General features: G+C 42.9%; 2 protein-coding genes across 2 annotated transcripts; both read left to right on the top strand.

Moving 5' to 3' along the window:
* Positions 1-7879: 7879 nt before the first annotated feature.
* On the top strand, positions 7880-9313 carry LOC125315883 (disease resistance protein RUN1-like). The gene is made up of 2 exons (XM_048281987.1): positions 7880-7978; positions 8591-9313. Exons 1-2 carry the CDS (start codon positions 7880-7882, stop codon positions 9311-9313), a joined length of 822 nt encoding a protein of 273 aa, XP_048137944.1.
* A 1833-nt stretch (positions 9314-11146) lies between these two features.
* On the top strand, positions 11147-18756 carry LOC125315882 (disease resistance protein RUN1-like). The gene is made up of 8 exons (XM_048281986.1): positions 11147-11668; positions 12388-13513; positions 15072-15347; positions 15468-16451; positions 17101-17382; positions 17502-17613; positions 18040-18636; positions 18749-18756. The coding sequence occupies exons 1-8, from the start codon at positions 11181-11183 to the stop codon at positions 18754-18756; spliced, it is 3873 nt and encodes a 1290-aa protein (XP_048137943.1). The 5' UTR covers positions 11147-11180.
* Positions 18757-18798: the final 42 nt, after the last annotated feature.

Here is an 18798-nt window from a genome sequence, read left to right as displayed (position 1 = left end):
TGCAGGTGGTGCGATTAGTTGGAAGGCGTCCTTACAGGACCACGTAGCCTTGTCGTCGATCGAGGCGCAGTACATGGCACCGACTTTTGTAGCGAAAGAGGCGATATGGTTGCAAGGTTTGCTCATGGACTTTGGGTTAGAACAGAAAAGTGTTGATATACAATGTGATAACCAAGGTGCGATTTATCCGGCATATAATCCGGTTTATCACGAGCGAACAAAGCATATCAATATCAGGTACCACTTCATCCGAGATGTCTTAGCGAAGGGTAAGGTTGTTGTGAAAAAGATTGCTACAGCAGAGAACCCCGCGGACATGATGACTAAGCCTGTTCCTTTGGCGAAGCTCAAGCTTTGCTTGAGCACTATTGGCGTCTGTAGAGAGTGAGCGCTCGTGGGGGCGTTGGGAGAGCAGCATGGATGATGAGCATTATTAACTTGGCTTTCAAACATCGAGCCAAGGTGGAGAATTGTTAAATATGTCTCGAGTTTAAAATTGTTATTGGCACCACAAGATAAAATATGGGGACCACGTTTGATCATTACTCAAGATTTTGGTCCGATAGGAAAGAAAGAAGAGCACATGGTTTCTTGAGTAATGGTAGATCAAGAAATCATGGTGGGCCCCAAAGAGTTCAAAAGGGAAGAAAAGCCTTCGTAAGTTATGTGGTGTATGAAATTGGGGGGCCAAGTTTGTCAGAGAGAGAAAAAGCAAAACAAAAAGGGAGTGAGGTGCTTTTAGGTTACTTTCTCTGGACAAAAGAAAAAAGGTTGTGCAGAGTGAGGCTGAAATATAAGACCGAAGCCGCACAAAAGAAAAGGTAGTCTTTTCTTTGCAGAGAGATGGAACCGCAAGTTCGCGCCGCGAGGATAAGAGGACGACGCTCTTCTTTGGGTTCTCTCTTAGATTGCGAGGAGTGCCGAACGCGATTGAGTTTTGTACTTCGTGAGTTTTATTTTGTTATATCCAAGTAAGTTGTTTATTTGTGAACACTTTGGGTTTGGGTATAATCTAGGTGCGGGAAACACGAGCGTATTGAGCGATTGTAATTCCGATTCTCCGATTATAGTGGATTGTTCTTCTTGGCTCTCCCGTGGATGTAGGTACCGATATTCGGACCGAACCACGTAATTTCTGGTGTCCTTTATTGTTCATTGTTATTTCTCGTGGCTTTTCGCATTGACTTATTTGCAAGATCCGGGTTAGCTTCCGCGTTATATTACAACACCTTCCTTTCGGACATTCGAGAATCATCTCCGTGTGGTGGCATTGTGCAAATGCAAAGAAAGTTATTAGCGGATCTTTTCAGCTTCTCGCTTCCCGAAACATTTGATTTTGAGGAAGGGAACACTATGATCAGCACCTTACCAAAAAAAAAAAAAAAACACTATGATCAGCAACAGATTACCTAACAAACGAGTATTACTTGTTTTCGATGACATGGATGGAAATGATCAATTCATGCAACTAGCTGAACAGACTTATTCGTGTGGTCCAGGGAGTAGGATCATCATCACAACTAGAGATAAGAGTGTCTTTCCTAAGACCAAGGTGGAAGGATCGGAGGAAAATATCTCAACACAGTCTAGAAAAGTTTATCCGTACGAAATGAGGGAAATGCATTTTGATCATGCTCTTGAACTTTTTAACAAGCTTGTTCTCAACACAGATTGGCCTCCCCGTGACCTCAATGATCTTTCAAAGGAAGTTGTTACCCTCACCGGAGGACTTCCATTGGCTCTGGAGGTGATAGGTTCACTTCTCCGTACCCGCAGTAAAGCAAAGTGGAAACACGCACCGAAGAAGTTAAAGGAAGTGCCTCTCGAAAAAGTCCAGCAGAAGTTAAAGATAAGTTATGATGAACTTGAATATGAGGCCAAACAAATTTTTCTGGACATTGCATGTTTCTTCATCAACAGGAAGAGAACCAATGCAATGTATATGTGGGAAGCTTGCGACTTTTTCCCCGAAGTCGAACTTGACGTCCTTATCAATAAATCATTGGTCAAGATTATTGATCATGATAGATTATGGATGCACGATCCGTTGAAAGATCTTGGGAGGGAAATTATTCGTCAAGAGAATATTGCAAACCCTGGAGATCGGAGCGGATCGTGGTTTCCCAAGAAGGCCCTGGACATGACACGAGCCAAGAAGGTAAGTACGAACACCGCTTATTTACTTCTTCCTACGCTAGTACGCGTCTAGGAATTCACCTCTCTTGGATGTTACATTTTTCATTAATTACTAGCTAAGAAGCCGGACAAGACTTGTGATTAAGCCACAAAACAGAACTGGCTTGTGCACACTTATGAATTTCAATTGACATTTTCATAGCGGGGTAATTTCGCAGTGAACGTAAAATGTGGTAGTAGTTAGTAACTTTGTTTGCCTTCCATCGGTGTATATCTAAGATACTGGTAGTAGTTAGTAACTTCAAAACAGAACTAGTGTATATCTAAGATACCGATAGTAGTTAGTAACTTTGTTTGCCTTCCATCGTGGAACAGAAAATGTGGTAGTGTCACGACCCGACTCTCCCGAGTACGCGGCATCCCTACCAAAACGCCTCCGGTCATAAAAGATAACGCCCCAGGTACGTTATTGACCGTCCATACTATAGCGCACATGCGGAAACGCGAATTCTCCCAAATCAAGAAAAACAGTAGGGATAGAAATAAAGTCAACAACATCAGTCATATATCAGAACAACTCACAATACAGTACTAAAAGCAGATGATCATTAACCCTATAGAACTATAGTCACATATATAACCCCATTCTTCGGGGCGGCTTTCTAAGACCAACAAAAAGGTATAAGGGTCAAGTAGGGTTAAATTCTCATCTACTCCCAAAAATCCACATCAGTACCTATCCAAAAGCCTACGAATCCTTGAAGTCACGGTAAAGGGTCGCTGGATCACTGTGGACCCGAAATGGTTAACACGGGGTGAGATAAAAATCTCCGTGAGTCAACGCCTAAGCCCGGCTAAGGCGTTGATTCGTCCAGAGAGTCCTAACAATCAATCACATATAATATATATTTCTTCCAATCACATGCAACTCACCTGCTGGAAATCACGCATCATGCAATATTTAACATAATATGCCACACATATCAACCATGATTGTCACGTCAATCACATACGCAGACACCACACGTGGTTCGATTATTAATGGCCATCCGGCCCAATTGCACACGACGGGTGTGACTTTACACTACGACCGGCAGTGTCTATCGCCAGGACCGGGCTTCGTCCCTTACTTTCGGCGACGGCATCCGATAGCCCGTGTGACTCGTATGACCGGCACGACACGGCACTATCGGGAATCCCCGTAGGGGCTTCGGTCCGTCACAAGCTGCGACCGACATCCGTCAATCCGTGTGATCCGTACGACCGGCACGGCACGAATTGACGTGCATCCGACAAGTCGTATGATTCCGTACGACCGGCACGGTACGAACTTGACAGGAATAGTCCATCGTGTGACCACTCAAGCATACTCAAGAAATAGCCGGTTTATAATCCGCATTTAGTCAAATGCTCACACGATATGCTCACACAAAGAAACTCTTGAGTAATCACACAAATGCATATGTTGTCCATGCGACCTCGCATCCATAAATCAAATGATCGAACTCCAACCAATCAATCACTTTAACTAGCCATCCGTCAGGGCATTTCATCAATTAATCCACATATATTATAATCGAGCGTAGAAAAGTAATTCAATGGCAAACAATCAATCCAATTGTACGTAATTAAATTCGGATCATCAATCCGTCATACGCTCATCCTTGATATATTATTCGCTCACGATCAGACAAAGCCAATCAATCAATCAATTATTCGGTCCAAACTAGCCATAGTCAAATTACCTAATTAATTAGGGTCATTTAACCTAAACCAAGTTTCTAGCCTAAACCGGCCCTAATTAATTTACCAAAATACCATAATAATCTAATTAAACTAATCCAAACGTAATTAACGACTTAGCCAAGGATTAGAGGTCGACTCACCGTTAATTGCGCGAGGTTAAGCCAATGACGATCCTCCGAAAAATCCTTAGCGCGAACTTTGGGCTCGAATGGATCGCGAACCAAAATCCTCGAACTACGGGCCCAACTTTTGATTGAATGAGTCCGCGGGCCTAATATAAAGCCCAATTTAACAACCCACAGCAGATTGGGCCGAGGCCCAACTCGCAGGTCCAATAAACAGGCCCAACAGAAACTAGCCCGGCCCCAAAACAGGGGAAACAAGCATGGCCGGGGCTAATTGGGCTCCTACGGTGGGCTACGGGCGGCGATCGGCTTCGGGATTGATGGTGGAGGTGCACGGTGGTCGGGGGAAAGATGTTGGTGGCCGGTGGTGGCTCACGGTGGCCGGAGGTGGCGCCGGCGGCAAGAAAAACACAAAGATGCAAGCAAAGAAAAACAGAAGCAGGGAAACCGAAACAGGGGAGGAGGTCGGGGCGTTCCGGGGCTCTAGCGGCGGCGGTAGGTCGTGGGGCTGGTGGGGATGGTTCGAGGGTGTGTCCGGGAGTTTATGGTGTCCGGAGGTGGGCGGAGAAGGGCGGCGTGACGGCGAATAGGGGCCGAGCACGAACCCAGGTTGTAACGAAGTCAAAACAGGCGCAGAGAAGTCCGGCGGTTCCGGGGCTTTGCCGGGCTGTCCCGGCGGTGGCTGGGGCGGGCTGGGATGGCTGAGTGACGTCTAGAGGTGTCTAAGGGTGGTCGGAGGCAGTGGCGGTGGCTGGACTTGTGCAAAACAGAAGCGAAGAAGCAACGGCAAAGACAGTCCGGCGAAAACAGGGCACCTCGCGAAGCCCTTTTGCAGCGGGCTTTCCGGCGACTCCGGCGGTGCAGCGGCGGTCCGATCACTTCGAGGTGGTTCTATGGATGTTGTAGTATGGTGGGGTGGTCGGTTTCTGTGAGGTTTGTTGCTGAAAATGAAGAAACGAAGGGAGGAACAAGAGCTGGAGCAAGTCGGTGGAAATGAGGGGTGTACGTGGGAGGAGGAGAGAACGAGAGAGAATTCTAGAGGGCTGACTAAGGGCTGAGCTGGTCACGTGGGGTCCACTAATTTAATGTCTTTGTCCATTAGTTCATAAAACCCTAGGGGCATTTTCGTAATTTCACATTTTGGCCGGGGGTATTTTCGTAATTTCGCACCCTAGGAATTTCGGGCGTCCGGAAACCCGACGGTGGGTTATTTAATCCGAACTCGAGTCAAATTATCCCGAACAAGGATTAATGGAATTTTCTAATTCTAAGACGCAATTACTCATTTAATCGGAATTTATTCCAATTCGAGTAACGGTCCCGGAAATTTCCGATTTCTAATTTCTTAACATCCAAACTTTGAGCATCAAATTAAAATTTTCTAGTCGTTCCATAGACTAGATTTCACTATTTTCATTGCCCAAAATTTAGGGTGTTACAACTCTCCCCACTTTAGGAAATTTCGTCCCCGAAATTTATATCGTTACCCAATCTTGAAAGACGAAGTCACTAGCGCCTTATAACATTCTTTCTTTTCATCCTACAATACTCGCTTCAAATTGGTCTTTATCTCCGTTTAATGCACTCCCCAAGTGTCAACCCGTCCCAATCTGCATCCATAATCTGCTCAAATAAGTTGGGTCGCCTATCTCCTTTGATCCAAATTTAGTTTGTCATCATCCAACCTTGTCATGCAATTCGAATTTCGAATGTTATACTGTAACTATACTGAATCACCAAATCAACCATCCTCACATATCAATCGACACTTCTTGGTTATCAATAGACGTAACCTATCGCTGCCTTCCTTCTTATTCTACAAATGCCATTTACGACCAACACTAATGGCAATTTGAGCTTTCTATTTAAATGGGCAAGGTCAATTGGTGATTGGTTCCTTCCTCAATGCTTCAAGATTGAAACTAGCACTCGACAATCATTGGGATATTCATAGAATCATTAACTTCAAGTACCCATTTGAGCCGAGAGTCCGACCACTCATTCAGTCAAAACAGCTCGGCTCACGGACAACTGATGAGTCGAGGGCCACCTCGGTTATCTCGATTTAGAGTTGGAATCACCCATTCCTAAACCGATGGTATAGTCGAGTACTATCGAGATCACCTCTCATGACCAACTCAAGTTGATGCAGGATTGGTTCGTCTCGACCCGTATTCTTCCAACACACGTCACATGATCTAGGGTGATCGGTCCTCGACCGGTGCGCGGCCGGTACGAGGTTCTAGTACAATTCGTTCCTCACTGGATCCATGGCCAACTTGTTTGTCAATCAATGTTAGCTCGTAGCTCACGCCACGATCAATCCCCAGGTCGACTTCGGGGTGATCCTATGGGTAGCTTACATCTAAACAAGATTAACTCAAATCCTATGGGTAGCTTACAATAACTTGCTAGGAAAACCCATCATCGTTCTTTCATATGGCCATACAGCACACCCGACACATTAATCAATTTATTCTCTTTGATTTAGGGTGGATGCTCACACAACGTGCTCAAAGACTCGGCATAAAGCCATTTTCATGCTAAAATATGTCTTTGATCTTGCACACGGTCATATGCATATGTAGACTACCAAATAGACACCGCAAAGATACGTAGAACAATTAATTCCCAAGCGGACGCCAATTCACTCAACGAGCATCCAGGATACTCAAATCAACATTTCAATGCGGTGATCCGCCCAAACAAAATCATCAATTCAACATGAATAAACCAATTCGATTAGGCCACATAAGGGCTCAATTTCGTGCCAAAGTCATTGATTAGCCAATTCAATTTATAATCGCTAATCGATCGCTCGTCCTTAACCTATCGCTCGCTCGCGATCAAATCACAACATACAATCAAATTCGTCTAACATAAATTAGCCACAGACAATTCTAATTTAATCGATTATGGTCATTTACCCTAAACCGGGTTTCTAACTAATCCGACCATAATCAAATCTACCTAAATTCCTTACCGACTAGCTAACTAATCCTAGGCGTAATTAGCGCCCTAACCAAGGATTAGGGTCAACTCACCAAAAACGGTGGTCGAGGTCGGGTCGGGCACGATTTTCGAGGCCGGGGCCGAAAATCACTATTCACGCGGAAAACACAGTTCACGTCGGAAAACACCGTTTCACCGGCGGCATTGTTCGGCGACACTGTTCACGGCCGAAAACAATGACGAGTTCGGCGGTGAAATCGCTGCAAACAGCAGCAACTCAGCGATTGGAGGTCCGGCGAGCGACGAAAGTTGAAAAACAGAACCGGCGGTGGTAAAAATAGGGAAATCGGGGCTAAATTGAGGGAAACTCGACCTCTCGGGCAGAGGCGAGGCTAGGGGAAGGCTGGGGGACTCACCTACAGGTCAAGGACGACCTTCGGGACCAGCTGGGGGTGGCGGACGGCGGCCGGAGGCGGCCAAACAGCGGCTGTATAGAATCGCGCAGAAAACAGGGGAAACGGGCGCGAAATAGGGGAGGTCCAATCGGGGCTCAAATCGGGCTCTACGAGTGGCGGCCGGCTTCCGGCGACTTCGTGGGACAACTAGAGGTGAAGGACGATGGTTTGGGGTGGTAAGCGGCCAATGGGTGCGGCCGAATCGCGGCGGAGGATGGCGAAACCGAGGCCCGACGAAAACAGAGCATGAGGGGCTTCGGTTCTGTTTTGGGGCTGATCGGTGGCTCCGCGGCTGTGCGCGGCGGTGAGATGGCGTCTGGAGGTCGAGGGGAAGATGGTGTGGTGGTGGGTGGTGGTCGAAGGGGCTCGGGACGACCGGAGTAGCTCGGGTAGCCCACGAACGCGAAACAGGGCGGGATTTCGCCGGGGCTGTTCTGGGCTTTCCGGCGGCGAACGGCAGCCGGGATGACGGTGGTGGTGGCGAGGAGTGGTGGATTGAGGAGTAGGGTGGTGGATGGAGGTGGTGGTTTGGCAAAAATCGCCAAGGAAGAGGAGTTGTGCACGGTGGGAGCTGTTCTCGCGCAAAAAACAGAGGAGGAAGAGAGAGCAACGGGAGAGAGAGAGAAGAGGGAGGAGAGAGAAAACTTTGACCAGTTTGACTGGGGTGGCTGAGGATTGACTGAAGGTGGGGTCCACAATCACTTCAAAATTAATTTTCCTCGTCTTATATGTATAATATCCAAGGGCGATTCCGTAATTTGACAATTCGGGACCGATCGGATTTTTGGCTCAACCGATTGGGAATAAAATTTGGATTTTCACGGGCTAGGTTCGGTCCGGGAAAAGCTTAGGCGCGAGGATTAAAAATCCTAAGTCGCAGTGACCACGATTTCGAGACCCAATCGAAATCGAACGATATTTCGGGAAACGTCCAAAAATCGTCACTTATGTTCTTGCGATCCAAAAATTTGCACCGACTAAAATTCAATTTCTTTCTCTTTATTGAATTTGGGCAAATTACATAGTCCAAATTTCCCGGGCGTCACAAAAATAATGGTACGACTTCACCTGATCATTTAGTCTTCTAACTAATCTTCTTGAATAAATAATAACAGGAACCTATCTTGCCATGCATAACGAGTCCTGAGAATGTTTAAGTTGGTTGCTGTTTTACAGGTGGCATGTAAACTAAAAGTTTTGAAACTCGCTGGATCTGAATCCTTAATCAAAACACCTAGCTTCTCTGAATTCAGGAGTTTGGAGAGACTGGTTCTGAAAGATTTCCAGAGGTTGGACGAAATTGATCGCTCAATTGGTAAACTGGAGCGGTTGATTTGCTTGAAAATCAAATGGTGTCCGAGTCTTAGAGAGTTGCCCGAGGAAATCGGTCATCTAACCGCACTGAGAGAGCTCATCTTGATCCAGGTTTACAGTGTTTGTCATTTGCCAGACTCGATCGGCAATCTAAGACTGCTGTCAAGGCTAGAAATGGACAATACAGGATTAGTTGAACTTCCTGACACGATCCAAAGGCTGGACGATCTGGAGCACTTAAGTTTGACGAATTGTACGAATCTAGATACGCTGTCGGACGATGTTTGGCGGTTAAAGTCGTTGAAAGAGTTGGATCTCTCGGGGTCATCTATGAGGAAACCACGCTTTTGGATAGCAGACGTGCTAAAACATTTCCTAGGGGCTAACAGTTTCAGCATACGAACACAACCGCCGAGGGATTTGCCTCTCCTGGACGATGTCGAGGACTGCTGGTGCCCTGGAAGAACACTGGAGCAAGATGGCCTGGTCCTGAGCGAAGATCAGGAAGTATACCCATCTCCTGAGAAGTCGGAGGACAATTTAAGAGCCAGGATTTTATGTGCCTCAAAGGCACTGACGTGTTAAGGTGGCTGTCAATATCACAAGCACATTCTTGAAGATGATGCGATCAAATGGATCGACGGCCCCTGTAGCATAAAAAAATTTGTATTTGTCATTTTCCTTTGTTGATTTGTTTGCTTATGAACTGTAACATTTTGTAATATCTTTCTATGTGAATGACATAATTGTCATTGGTGGTGAGCCAAACGGCTGCAAGCCAGTTCCATGCCCATGGCCACTAGCTCTCGCTTCGCACGAATCCAAAACTATTTTCGGATCTTAGGCTATATTGAAGTGCTATCGGAGCTCTTCAATAAATGATAATTGCATAACTGGATGATTCACATGTAGTTAACTCTATGTCGATTGATGCATCAGCCTACAGTTGTCGCGGCCATCTCAAGGGCGGTCGACCATGCGATTTAGGCGAGTCATCTCGAGGCTAGCGGATGGATTGCCAAGGGAGCACCGACGGTCCCTCTTGCGACGTGACATTCGCATTAGATGCTCATTTTTATAAAGGATTTTCTTTCGTAATGGTTATGAACCATGTTCGTAATTTTCGTTAATCAACATATCTTAACTGAAAAATCAGGAAAATTTCAAATAAATACATAAAGTGGAGGAAATTTTCTAAAAAAAAGGGCCCAAAGTGGACTTTGATGCAGATATCTTTAGGGGCGCCCCCCTTGCATTAAGTTGCTCGATTTTCTCCAAAATATCCCACAAAATATGATTTTTCTGATTTAGGAGCTGCTCCTGTTTTCGGCGGAGATAATGCAATCGCACCCAAATATCTCGGTTATATCGATGACTTAAAGTGGCTAAGTCGGTCTCAAATAAGAGCCTAAAAATGCCGGCCGGTCCGGCGACTAAAATAGGGACAATTTGTCCAAAATTTGCAATTGGGTAAAAGAAAAAGAAAATCCCCACAGTGAGTAAAATCAATTTGTAATGTCGGAATTATTACTACCGATTGATAGCAGCTGGGTTGGACCATGAAACCAGCAGCCACACACAGGTCATTGTATTGACAAGGATTTACCCATTGAAGGGAGGCAGGCGCTGCTTGCGGTCTATGGTTTCACGTGCAAGTGCTCCAAGTGCCAACAAGAATCTTAATGGACAATATTGCATTAGTTTTGTCTCTAACGTTCGCTTCAGACCACAGTTTATTGTTTAAGGATTCAACTATGGTCGTGAAAGCTGTAACTATGAAATGAAGCTTGGTTGAGCATTGCGACATAATCATGACTCGGTTACAGGTTATGTTTGATGGACCGATATTAGCGTACATCCATATCCATAGACATTCCCGAGCCATTTTTCGTAAGATGATTTGGGAATCTAGCATATTTCCTTCAACATGATTATATAGTTGAGAGTAAAAAGGAAAAGAAAGGAAAAGAAAAGAAAAGAAAAGAAAAAGGTAAGAGAACATGAGGCAACAAGAAAAGCAACAAAATTGAAAGGGAAATGTTTTGTTGACGATACAATTTCAACCATAAATCCATATATCATCATCGCATGTTTTTCATAAAATACTTATTGATTGAGAGATCGTGTAGTCATAAATCGAGCTAACAACTCTCAAACTGAAAATGGGGATTATTTAGCATTTTCACACCCGTATTGTCAAGACTCAAGATGGCTCATTCAAGCGGATGACCAGACGGTTCAATAATGACGAGCTGAAATTGACTCCTCACCTAACGCGGAAAGAAAGGTAGTTAAATAATGACCAGCTGAAAAGGACTTTGAGGGTCAAACCTTACGCGGAAAGAAAGAGAGTGGAAGTTGCTGCGCATCTTCATTGTGCCTCTGGCTGGTAGAAATCTCCCCAATGACCACAAAAAGAAGTCACCGGTAACATCTCTCTTAATGTTATCAGATGGGGGACGAAGAGGCCAACTCAGGGACTGCAACCGGTGGTGGCGACTACGATGTGTTCTTGAGCTTTCGAGGTCCCGACACTCGTAACGGATTCACAGACTGCCTTTACGAGTTCATGAGCAACACGGGAATCCGAATTTTTAGGGATGACGAAGAGTTACGGCCAGGCGAAAAGATCTCTGAGATTTTGCGAGCAGTAAAAAGGTCCCAAATATACATTCCTATTTTCTCCAAGGATTACGCTTCGAGTAAATGGTGCCTACGAGAGCTGACATGCATGGTGGAGTGCGCTCGCCAATCCATGGGGAAAGAGATATTACCCATCTTTTACGACGTGGATCCCTCAGATGTTAAGCTTGAAACGGAGCTGTACGAAAGCGCCCTAGGGAAGCATGAGGCGAACCTTGGCTGCACTGAAGTGAAGCCGTGGAGGGCGGCTCTGAAGACGGTGGCAAAAATCAGAGGATGGCATATCAAAGATCAAAAGTATCTCTTCGATCTTCCTTTATATGTTTATTTGTTAGACTATCGTTAGATCTACCCTTCGATCTGTATTATACAGGAGCGCACATAAGCACGTAGATTTGTGCACATTATTTTCTACAACTAGGTTAAGACTATCTCTATGCTGATGAACTCCAAAGGGGGATAATTATCCAAAAAGTCCTATACTTATTGTACGACGGCTAATTCAATTCAAAACGTTTTGGATGATTGATCAATTCAGTTCTAAACCTTTCAATTTCATCAATACTTTTTGAAGTCTTTTCAATTTAGTTCTAAATCAATTATGTGGATAATTGGCTGAGGGGGCTAATTGACAAATTGTCAAAAGATTTAGGATTACTTGGCAAAATGTTTAGGATTGAATTGGCACAATTAAAATGTTTTGGATTGAATTGGCCGCCGCACAATATATTTATGACTTTTTGGATAATTTTGCTCCAAAGATGCCTCAAGTGAATGGTTCAAATACAGACATATCTCTAATTTAAAATGTTCAGGTAAACTCTTTGGGGGCAATACTCACCACTCTTGAAAGAGAAGCTTATACTGTATATGTGGAAAGAGTGATTTATGTACATCCATCGTGAATATCACACGGAAAATACATGTGCAGCACGCTAGTTATAATTATTTGCTTCTACTTGAAGTTCGAATTGCTTATATGTAGTCTCATATGCTATGTTACATGAATATGGCAGGCAAGGCAAGGCCATTAAAGACATCAGTCAAAAGGTTTCACAGAATATCGCAATTAAAAAAAGAGATTTGCCCGTTGATCTAATTGGTATTGATGACCGTATAGAAGCCATAGAGAAACTGTTAGATAGTGACATTAGTGATGTACGATTTGTCATAATCCATGGAATAGGTGGCATTGGAAAGACAAGTCTTGCCAAAGCAGTCTTCAACCGGCTCTCTCCTCAATTCGAAGGCCACTCCTTTCTTTCGAACATCCGAGAATCATCTTCAGGTGGTGGTGTTACAAAATTGCAAAGAAAATTAGTATCGGATCTTTTCAGTTTCTCTCTTCTTGAGACCTTTGATTTTGAGGAAGGGAACAATATGATCAAAAAGAGGTTACCTACCAAAAGAGTCTTACTTGTTTTCGATGACATGGATGAAAATGATCAAGTTTTGCAGCTAGCGATGAAGTCTTATTTGTGTGGTCCAGGGAGTAGGATCATCTTTACAACCAGAGACAAGAGTGTTTCTACTAAGACCAAGTTGGAAGGATTGGAGAAAAAAATCTTAATGGGGTCTACAAAAGTTTTCTTGTACGAAATGAAGGAATTACATTTTGATCATGCTCTGCAACTTTTCAACAAGCTTGCTTTCAACACGGATGTGGCTCCATGTGATCTTGATCTTTCAAGAGAAGTTGTTGAACTAACTGGTGGACTTCCATTAGCTCTCGAGGTGATAGGTTCACATCTTCGTACCATGGATAAAGCAAAGTGGAAAAGCACACTGAAGAAGTTGAAGGAAGTGCCTCTTGAAAAAGTCCAACAGAGCTTGAAGATTAGTTATGATGCATTAGGATATGAGGCGCAACAAATTTTTTTGGACATTGCTTGTTTCTTCGTTGACAAGAAAATAACTAATGCAATGTACTTATGGGAAGCCTGTGACCTCTTTCCGGAAGTCGAAATTGTTGTTCTTATCAATAAGTCCCTGATCAAGATTGATCATGACAGGATTTGGATGCATGATCGGTTAAGAGATTTTGGTAGGGCAATTGTTCGTCAAGAGAATATCGGAAAACCTGGAGAACGAAGTAGATTGGGATTTATCAAGACGGCTTTGGATGTAGTACGAGCTAGAAAGGTAAGTATGAACACAACTATTTCATTCCTTCCTACACTACTTGGCGTCTGGGAGCTCACCTCTCTTGCACATTGCTTTCTTCATTTATTATTAACTAAGAAGCCCATGCAACAAAAAAAAAACTTGTGAATTGCTAATTATCCGATGGTTTTTCAGCAACAAATGGTGCACTCATTTTAGAAATTATTTGAATACGATAGAAGTATCTGAAACAATATAAATTGGGTTTCAAAGACCATTTGAACATTTCCATTACATAATGATACCTATCCAATTTATCTTTTAACTTTACAATTGCTGTGACTGATTTATGACGAAGTTTCTTACATAAAGTAGGAAAGTCAATCTTGTTCTATCTAGATATTGCACATTCGAAGGGAAAAAAAATGTCTAAGGTTTTATGAAGCTGTTGAGTTTCGAGAATACTATGAAAAGGTATTTCTTTTGAAGAGGTTACATCAATAATGTCTGGCAAAGCTAAAAAGAATTCTCTGTACAAAAGTTTAATACAAATTTAATGAGCATCGTCATGTTTCCTTCAACTCCCTATTGAGTTACTTTGAGTATATAATTCATGGAAAACTCAGAAATGATAGTTAACCACTTAAACTTCAAAACATTCAGTCCTTTAAACCTCAAATAATATTAGAAAATTATTCTTTTACACAAAAGCCTACACACATCAACTCCATCGAAATTCACCCATAGAATCATAATCACAGGAGTTCACACCTCCATCAAGATTGAAATGAAAAAAATATTCATTCCGCTGCGCACTCTGATAAAATTGAACTCAGCCTCCAAGTTCCGGAAAAAGGATGCTAACAATGTCATAATCTTTGTATGAAGCTCACTTTTGTAGCATAACACTTAGTTGCATAAGTCGTATAATTTTTCATTTGAATGACTCCAGTAATATACCTCCGGCAACAAATTTCACATGGATTTATTTATTAAAAACATATCCGACTTTGTTTTTTTTAAAAGAGAGTGAAAGTCGAAAATGGAATTATGCCCAAGGATCATGGCCATGAACAAGAAAGTCGACAAATTCCCTTGTTGTATTGTCCGGCAAGGGAAATCGCCGATGTCATTGTGGGGACATGGAAAGGGTTTGTGAAGGACCTAATTGACCTAAGGCGAGCAACTGCCAAATGACTTTCCCGTTGATTTTGCAGGACAAACATATGTTGAATTAACAGAACATCTCATAGAATGAAAGGTTTTTTGAAAAAGAAACACTTAAATAATCAGTGGAAAAATTACAACAAAAAAGTGAGCGTCGTACAAAAATTATGATATTGTCCTTTTCTTGTTCTTGAATCCTACTCAACACCAACAAAAACTACAAATAAGTCAGTTTCATTGCTGAGTACATCGGCCATGGTTAAGGCCAAAATCACAAAGACTTTGATTAAGCCACAAAGCAGAATTGGTCTGTCCACATTTATTATGGATTTCAATTTCAACTTTCATAGTGTACGATTCGATAGTAAATGAAATGATGTATACCTGTGGTACCGGTAGTGGTTTTTTAGCTTTGTTTTCCTACCTCCAGGGAACAGAAAATGTGATAGCGCTCGCACTATGGAGATCAAGACACGATTTTACACGTGAAGATTTTACGAATCTCATGAACGTGAGATTTCTTGAATTGGATGGAGGGAACTTTGCCGGCAACTTTGAGGAGATTTTGCCGGAGCTAAGATGGCTTTGTTGGCGAAATTGTCCTCCGAAACTTCGTGCGAACAATTTTGTACTGAATCACCTCGTTGTTCTCAAGCTTTCAGGCCATATCACCGCAGAAGAATGGAGCGGATGGGCTGAAATCATGGTACGATTTCACCTAATCCATTCCCCTTTCAACTAATCGTCTGACTATATAATGACATGCACCTATTTTGCAATGCATAACGAAGTCCTGACAATATCAAGCCGGTTGCTGTTCTTGCAGGTGGCAAGTAAATTGAAAGTTTTGAAAATCGCGGGATCTAAATCCTTAATGAAAACACCTTGCTTCCCTGAACTTACGAGTTTGGAGAGATTGGTTCTGAAAGATTTCCCAAGGTTGACTCAAATTGACAGCTCAATTGGTAAACTAGAGCGGTTGATTTACTTGAAGATCAAATGGTGCCCGCGTCTCGGAGGGTTGCCCTGGGATATTGGCCATTTAACTGCACTGAGAGAGCTCATCTTGATCCAGTGTTTCAGCGTTCGTGCTTTGCCACGCTCGATCTGCAATCTAAGAGGTTTGTCAAGGCTAGTAATGGAGGATACAGGATTAGTTGGACTTCCGGACTCAATCAAAGGGCAAGCGGATCTTGAGTACTTGTGTTTGGCGAATTGTACGAGTCTAGACTCGCTGCCAGATGAAGTTGGGGAGTTGAAGTCGTTGACTGAGTTGGATCTATCTGGGACAACTATCAAGGAACTACCTCATTCGATTTGGAACCGCAAAGATCTGACGTTGCGGTTGAACAGTAGTAAGATAAGAATGCAACTGATGTCGGATTTGCCTCGCTTGGAAGGTATTGAGGATTGCTGGGACCCTATGGTACCTGGAGCAGTTTCAAAAAGCGCACCAAAGAAGTTGAAGCAAGCGCCTCACAACAAAATCCGTTGTTCGTTAGAGATTAGTTATGAGGCTCTTGAATATGGGGCGAAACAAATCTTTCTTGACATCGCATGCTTCTTTGTTAACATGAAGAAAACTGAAGCAATGTATGTGTGGGAAGCTTGTAACCTTTTCTCGAAAGTTGAAATTGACGTCCTTGTCAATCGATCCTTGATCGAGATTGTTGATCATAGAATATGGATGCATGATCAAGTAAGAGATTTTGGGAGAGAAATTGTTCGTCGAGAGACTATCGGGAAATTTGGAGATCAAAGCAGATTGTGGCATCCCGAGATGGCCCCGGACATAATACAGGCTAAAAGGGTAAGTACCAACAACCCTATTTTATTCCTTCCTGCACTACTACGCGTCTGGGAATTCATCTCTCTTGCACATTCGCTTCTTCAGTTATTGTACTATGGGAAACTTGTTGATTAATTACATTTTCCCTTATTGCTAATTATCTGATTTCTTCACCGATAAACGGCGCAGCCGTTTTCCAATTTATTTAAATAAGATAGAAATAGAAAACAAGAGAATTTAGATTTAACAGACCACTTGAACTTTTCCATTACAAAATCATACCAATACAATTTATCTGTTGACTTTTGCAATTTGTCTAATTGATATATGGTGAGGTTTTACGTATAAAATAGCAAAATCTATCTTGTTCTATCTAGATAATGCGCATTTGAACAAAAAAAAAAGGTCTAAGGTTTTATGAATATGTCGGGTAATTCTCTGTTCAAAATTGTGATTCAAATGTAGCAATGTCTCGCAAATAAAAAAAAGGAATTATAAGAAACCAGTCCTTCTAATAATCCACAAAATATCTAGAACCTCATATGAGAACGAAGTCTTAATTATTATTCATATAACTCGATAACTAATTATCTCAAAATAAAATCTGAGGCCTTATAAGGTATACCTAAGGTGATGTTAGTGGCTATTAACTTTGTTTTCCTACCCTCAGGGAACAGAAAATGTGGAAGCATTCACATCATGGAAATTGAGACACAATTACAAATTAACACCCGAAGATTGTGCGAATCTCAGGGGCGCAAGGTTTCTTGAATTGGATGGACAGAATTTGGCTGGCAACTTTAAGATAATATTGCCAGAGCTAAGATGGCTTTGTTGGCGAAATTTTCCTCCAAAACTTCAAGCAAACAACTTTGTTCTGAATCACCTAGTTGTTCTCAAGCTTTCAGGTGATTTCACCGTAGAAGAATGGAGCAAATGGGTCGAAATGATGGTACTATTTCACCTTATTCATTTACTCTTCCAACTAATCGTCTGAATATGTGAGGACATGCACCTAGTTTGCATTGCTTGTCGAGTCCCGACAGTATTAAGTGGGTTGCTGTTTTACAGGTGGCAAGTAAACTGAAAGTTTTGAATCTCGCGGGATCCAAATCCTTTATCAAAACACCTTGCTTCTCTGAATTTATGAGTTTGGAGAGATTGGTTCTGAAAGATTTACCAAGTTTGGTTGAAATCGGTCGGTCAATCGGTAAACTAGAGCTGTTGGTTTACTTGAAAATCAAACGTTGTCCGCTTCTTAGAGAGCTGCCCCAGGAAATTGGTTCTCTCACCGCCCTGAGAGAGCTCATCTTGATCGAGTGCTGTAGTGTTTGTTATTTGCCGGACTCAATTGGTAATCTAAGACTTTTGTCAAGGCTAATAATGGAGGATACAGGATTGGTTGAAATCGGTCGATCAATCGGTAAACTAGAGCGGTTGGTTTACTTGAAAATCAAACGTTGTCCGCTTCTTAGAGAGCTGCCCCAGGAAATTGGTTCTCTCACCGCCCTAAGAGAGCTCATCTTGATCGAGTGCTGTAGTGTTTGTTATTTGCCAGACTCGATTGGTAATCTAAGACTTTTGTCAAGGCTAATAATGGAGGATACAGGATTGGTCGAAATCGGTTGGTCAATCGGTAAACTAGAGCGGTTGGTTTACTTGAAAATCAAACGTTGTCCGCTTCTTAGAGAGCTGCCCCAGGAAATTGGTTCTCTCACCGCCCTGAGAGAGCTCATCTTGATCGAGTGCTGTAGTGTTTGTTATTTGCCGGACTCGATTGGTAATCTAAGACTTTTGTCAAGGCTAATAGTGGAGGATATAGGATTGGTTGAAATCGGTCGGTCAATCGGTAAACTAGAGCGGTTGGTTTACTTGAAAATCAAACGTTGTCCGCTTCTTAGAGAGCTGCCCCAGGAAATTGGTTCTCTCACCGCCCTGAGAGAGCTCATCTTGATCGAGTGCTGTAGTGTTTGTTATTTGCCGGACTCGATTGGTAATCTAAGACTTTTGTCAAGGCTAATAATGGAGGATACAGGATTGGTCGAAATCGGTCGGTCAATCGGTAAACTAAAGCGGTTGGTTTACTTGAAAATCAAACGTTGTCCGCTTCTTAGAGAGCTGCCCCAGGAAATTGGTTCTCTCACCGCCCTGAGAGAGCTCATCTTGATCGAGTGCTGTAGTGTTTGTTATTTGCCGGACTCGATTGGTAATCTAAGACTTTTGTCAAGGCTAATAATGGAGGATACAGGATTAGTTGAACTTCCGGACACAATAAAAAAGCTAGTGGATCTTGAGCACATGTGTTTGGCGAATTGTAGGAATCTAAATTCGCTGTCGGATGCTGTTGGAGAGCTAAAGTCGTTGACAC

This window comes from Rhodamnia argentea, chromosome 7 (genome assembly GCF_020921035.1).
Source record: "Rhodamnia argentea isolate NSW1041297 chromosome 7, ASM2092103v1, whole genome shotgun sequence".
NCBI lineage: Eukaryota > Viridiplantae > Streptophyta > Magnoliopsida > Myrtales > Myrtaceae > Rhodamnia > Rhodamnia argentea.
The sequence above is the reverse complement of the archived record's forward strand: the minus strand, read 5'-3'. Positions and strand labels throughout refer to the sequence as shown.

Excerpts from the sequence above, each read along its gene's own strand:
- LOC125315883 (XM_048281987.1), top strand. The coding sequence starts at position 7,880 with ATGACGGTGGTGGTGGCGAGGAGTGGTGGATTGAGGAGTAGGGTGGTG. Across the intron at positions 7,979-8,590 it reads AGGAAGAGGAGTTGTGCACG|GTGGCATGTAAACTAAAAGT; the intron begins GTGGGAGCTGTT and ends GCTGTTTTACAG.
- LOC125315882 (XM_048281986.1), top strand. The coding sequence starts at position 11,181 with ATGGGGGACGAAGAGGCCAACTCAGGGACTGCAACCGGTGGTGGCGAC. Across the intron at positions 11,669-12,387 it reads TGGCATATCAAAGATCAAAA|GCAAGGCAAGGCCATTAAAG; the intron begins GTATCTCTTCGA and ends TGAATATGGCAG. Across the intron at positions 17,614-18,039 it reads GGTTCTGAAAGATTTACCAA|GATTGGTCGAAATCGGTTGG; the intron begins GTTTGGTTGAAA and ends TGGAGGATACAG.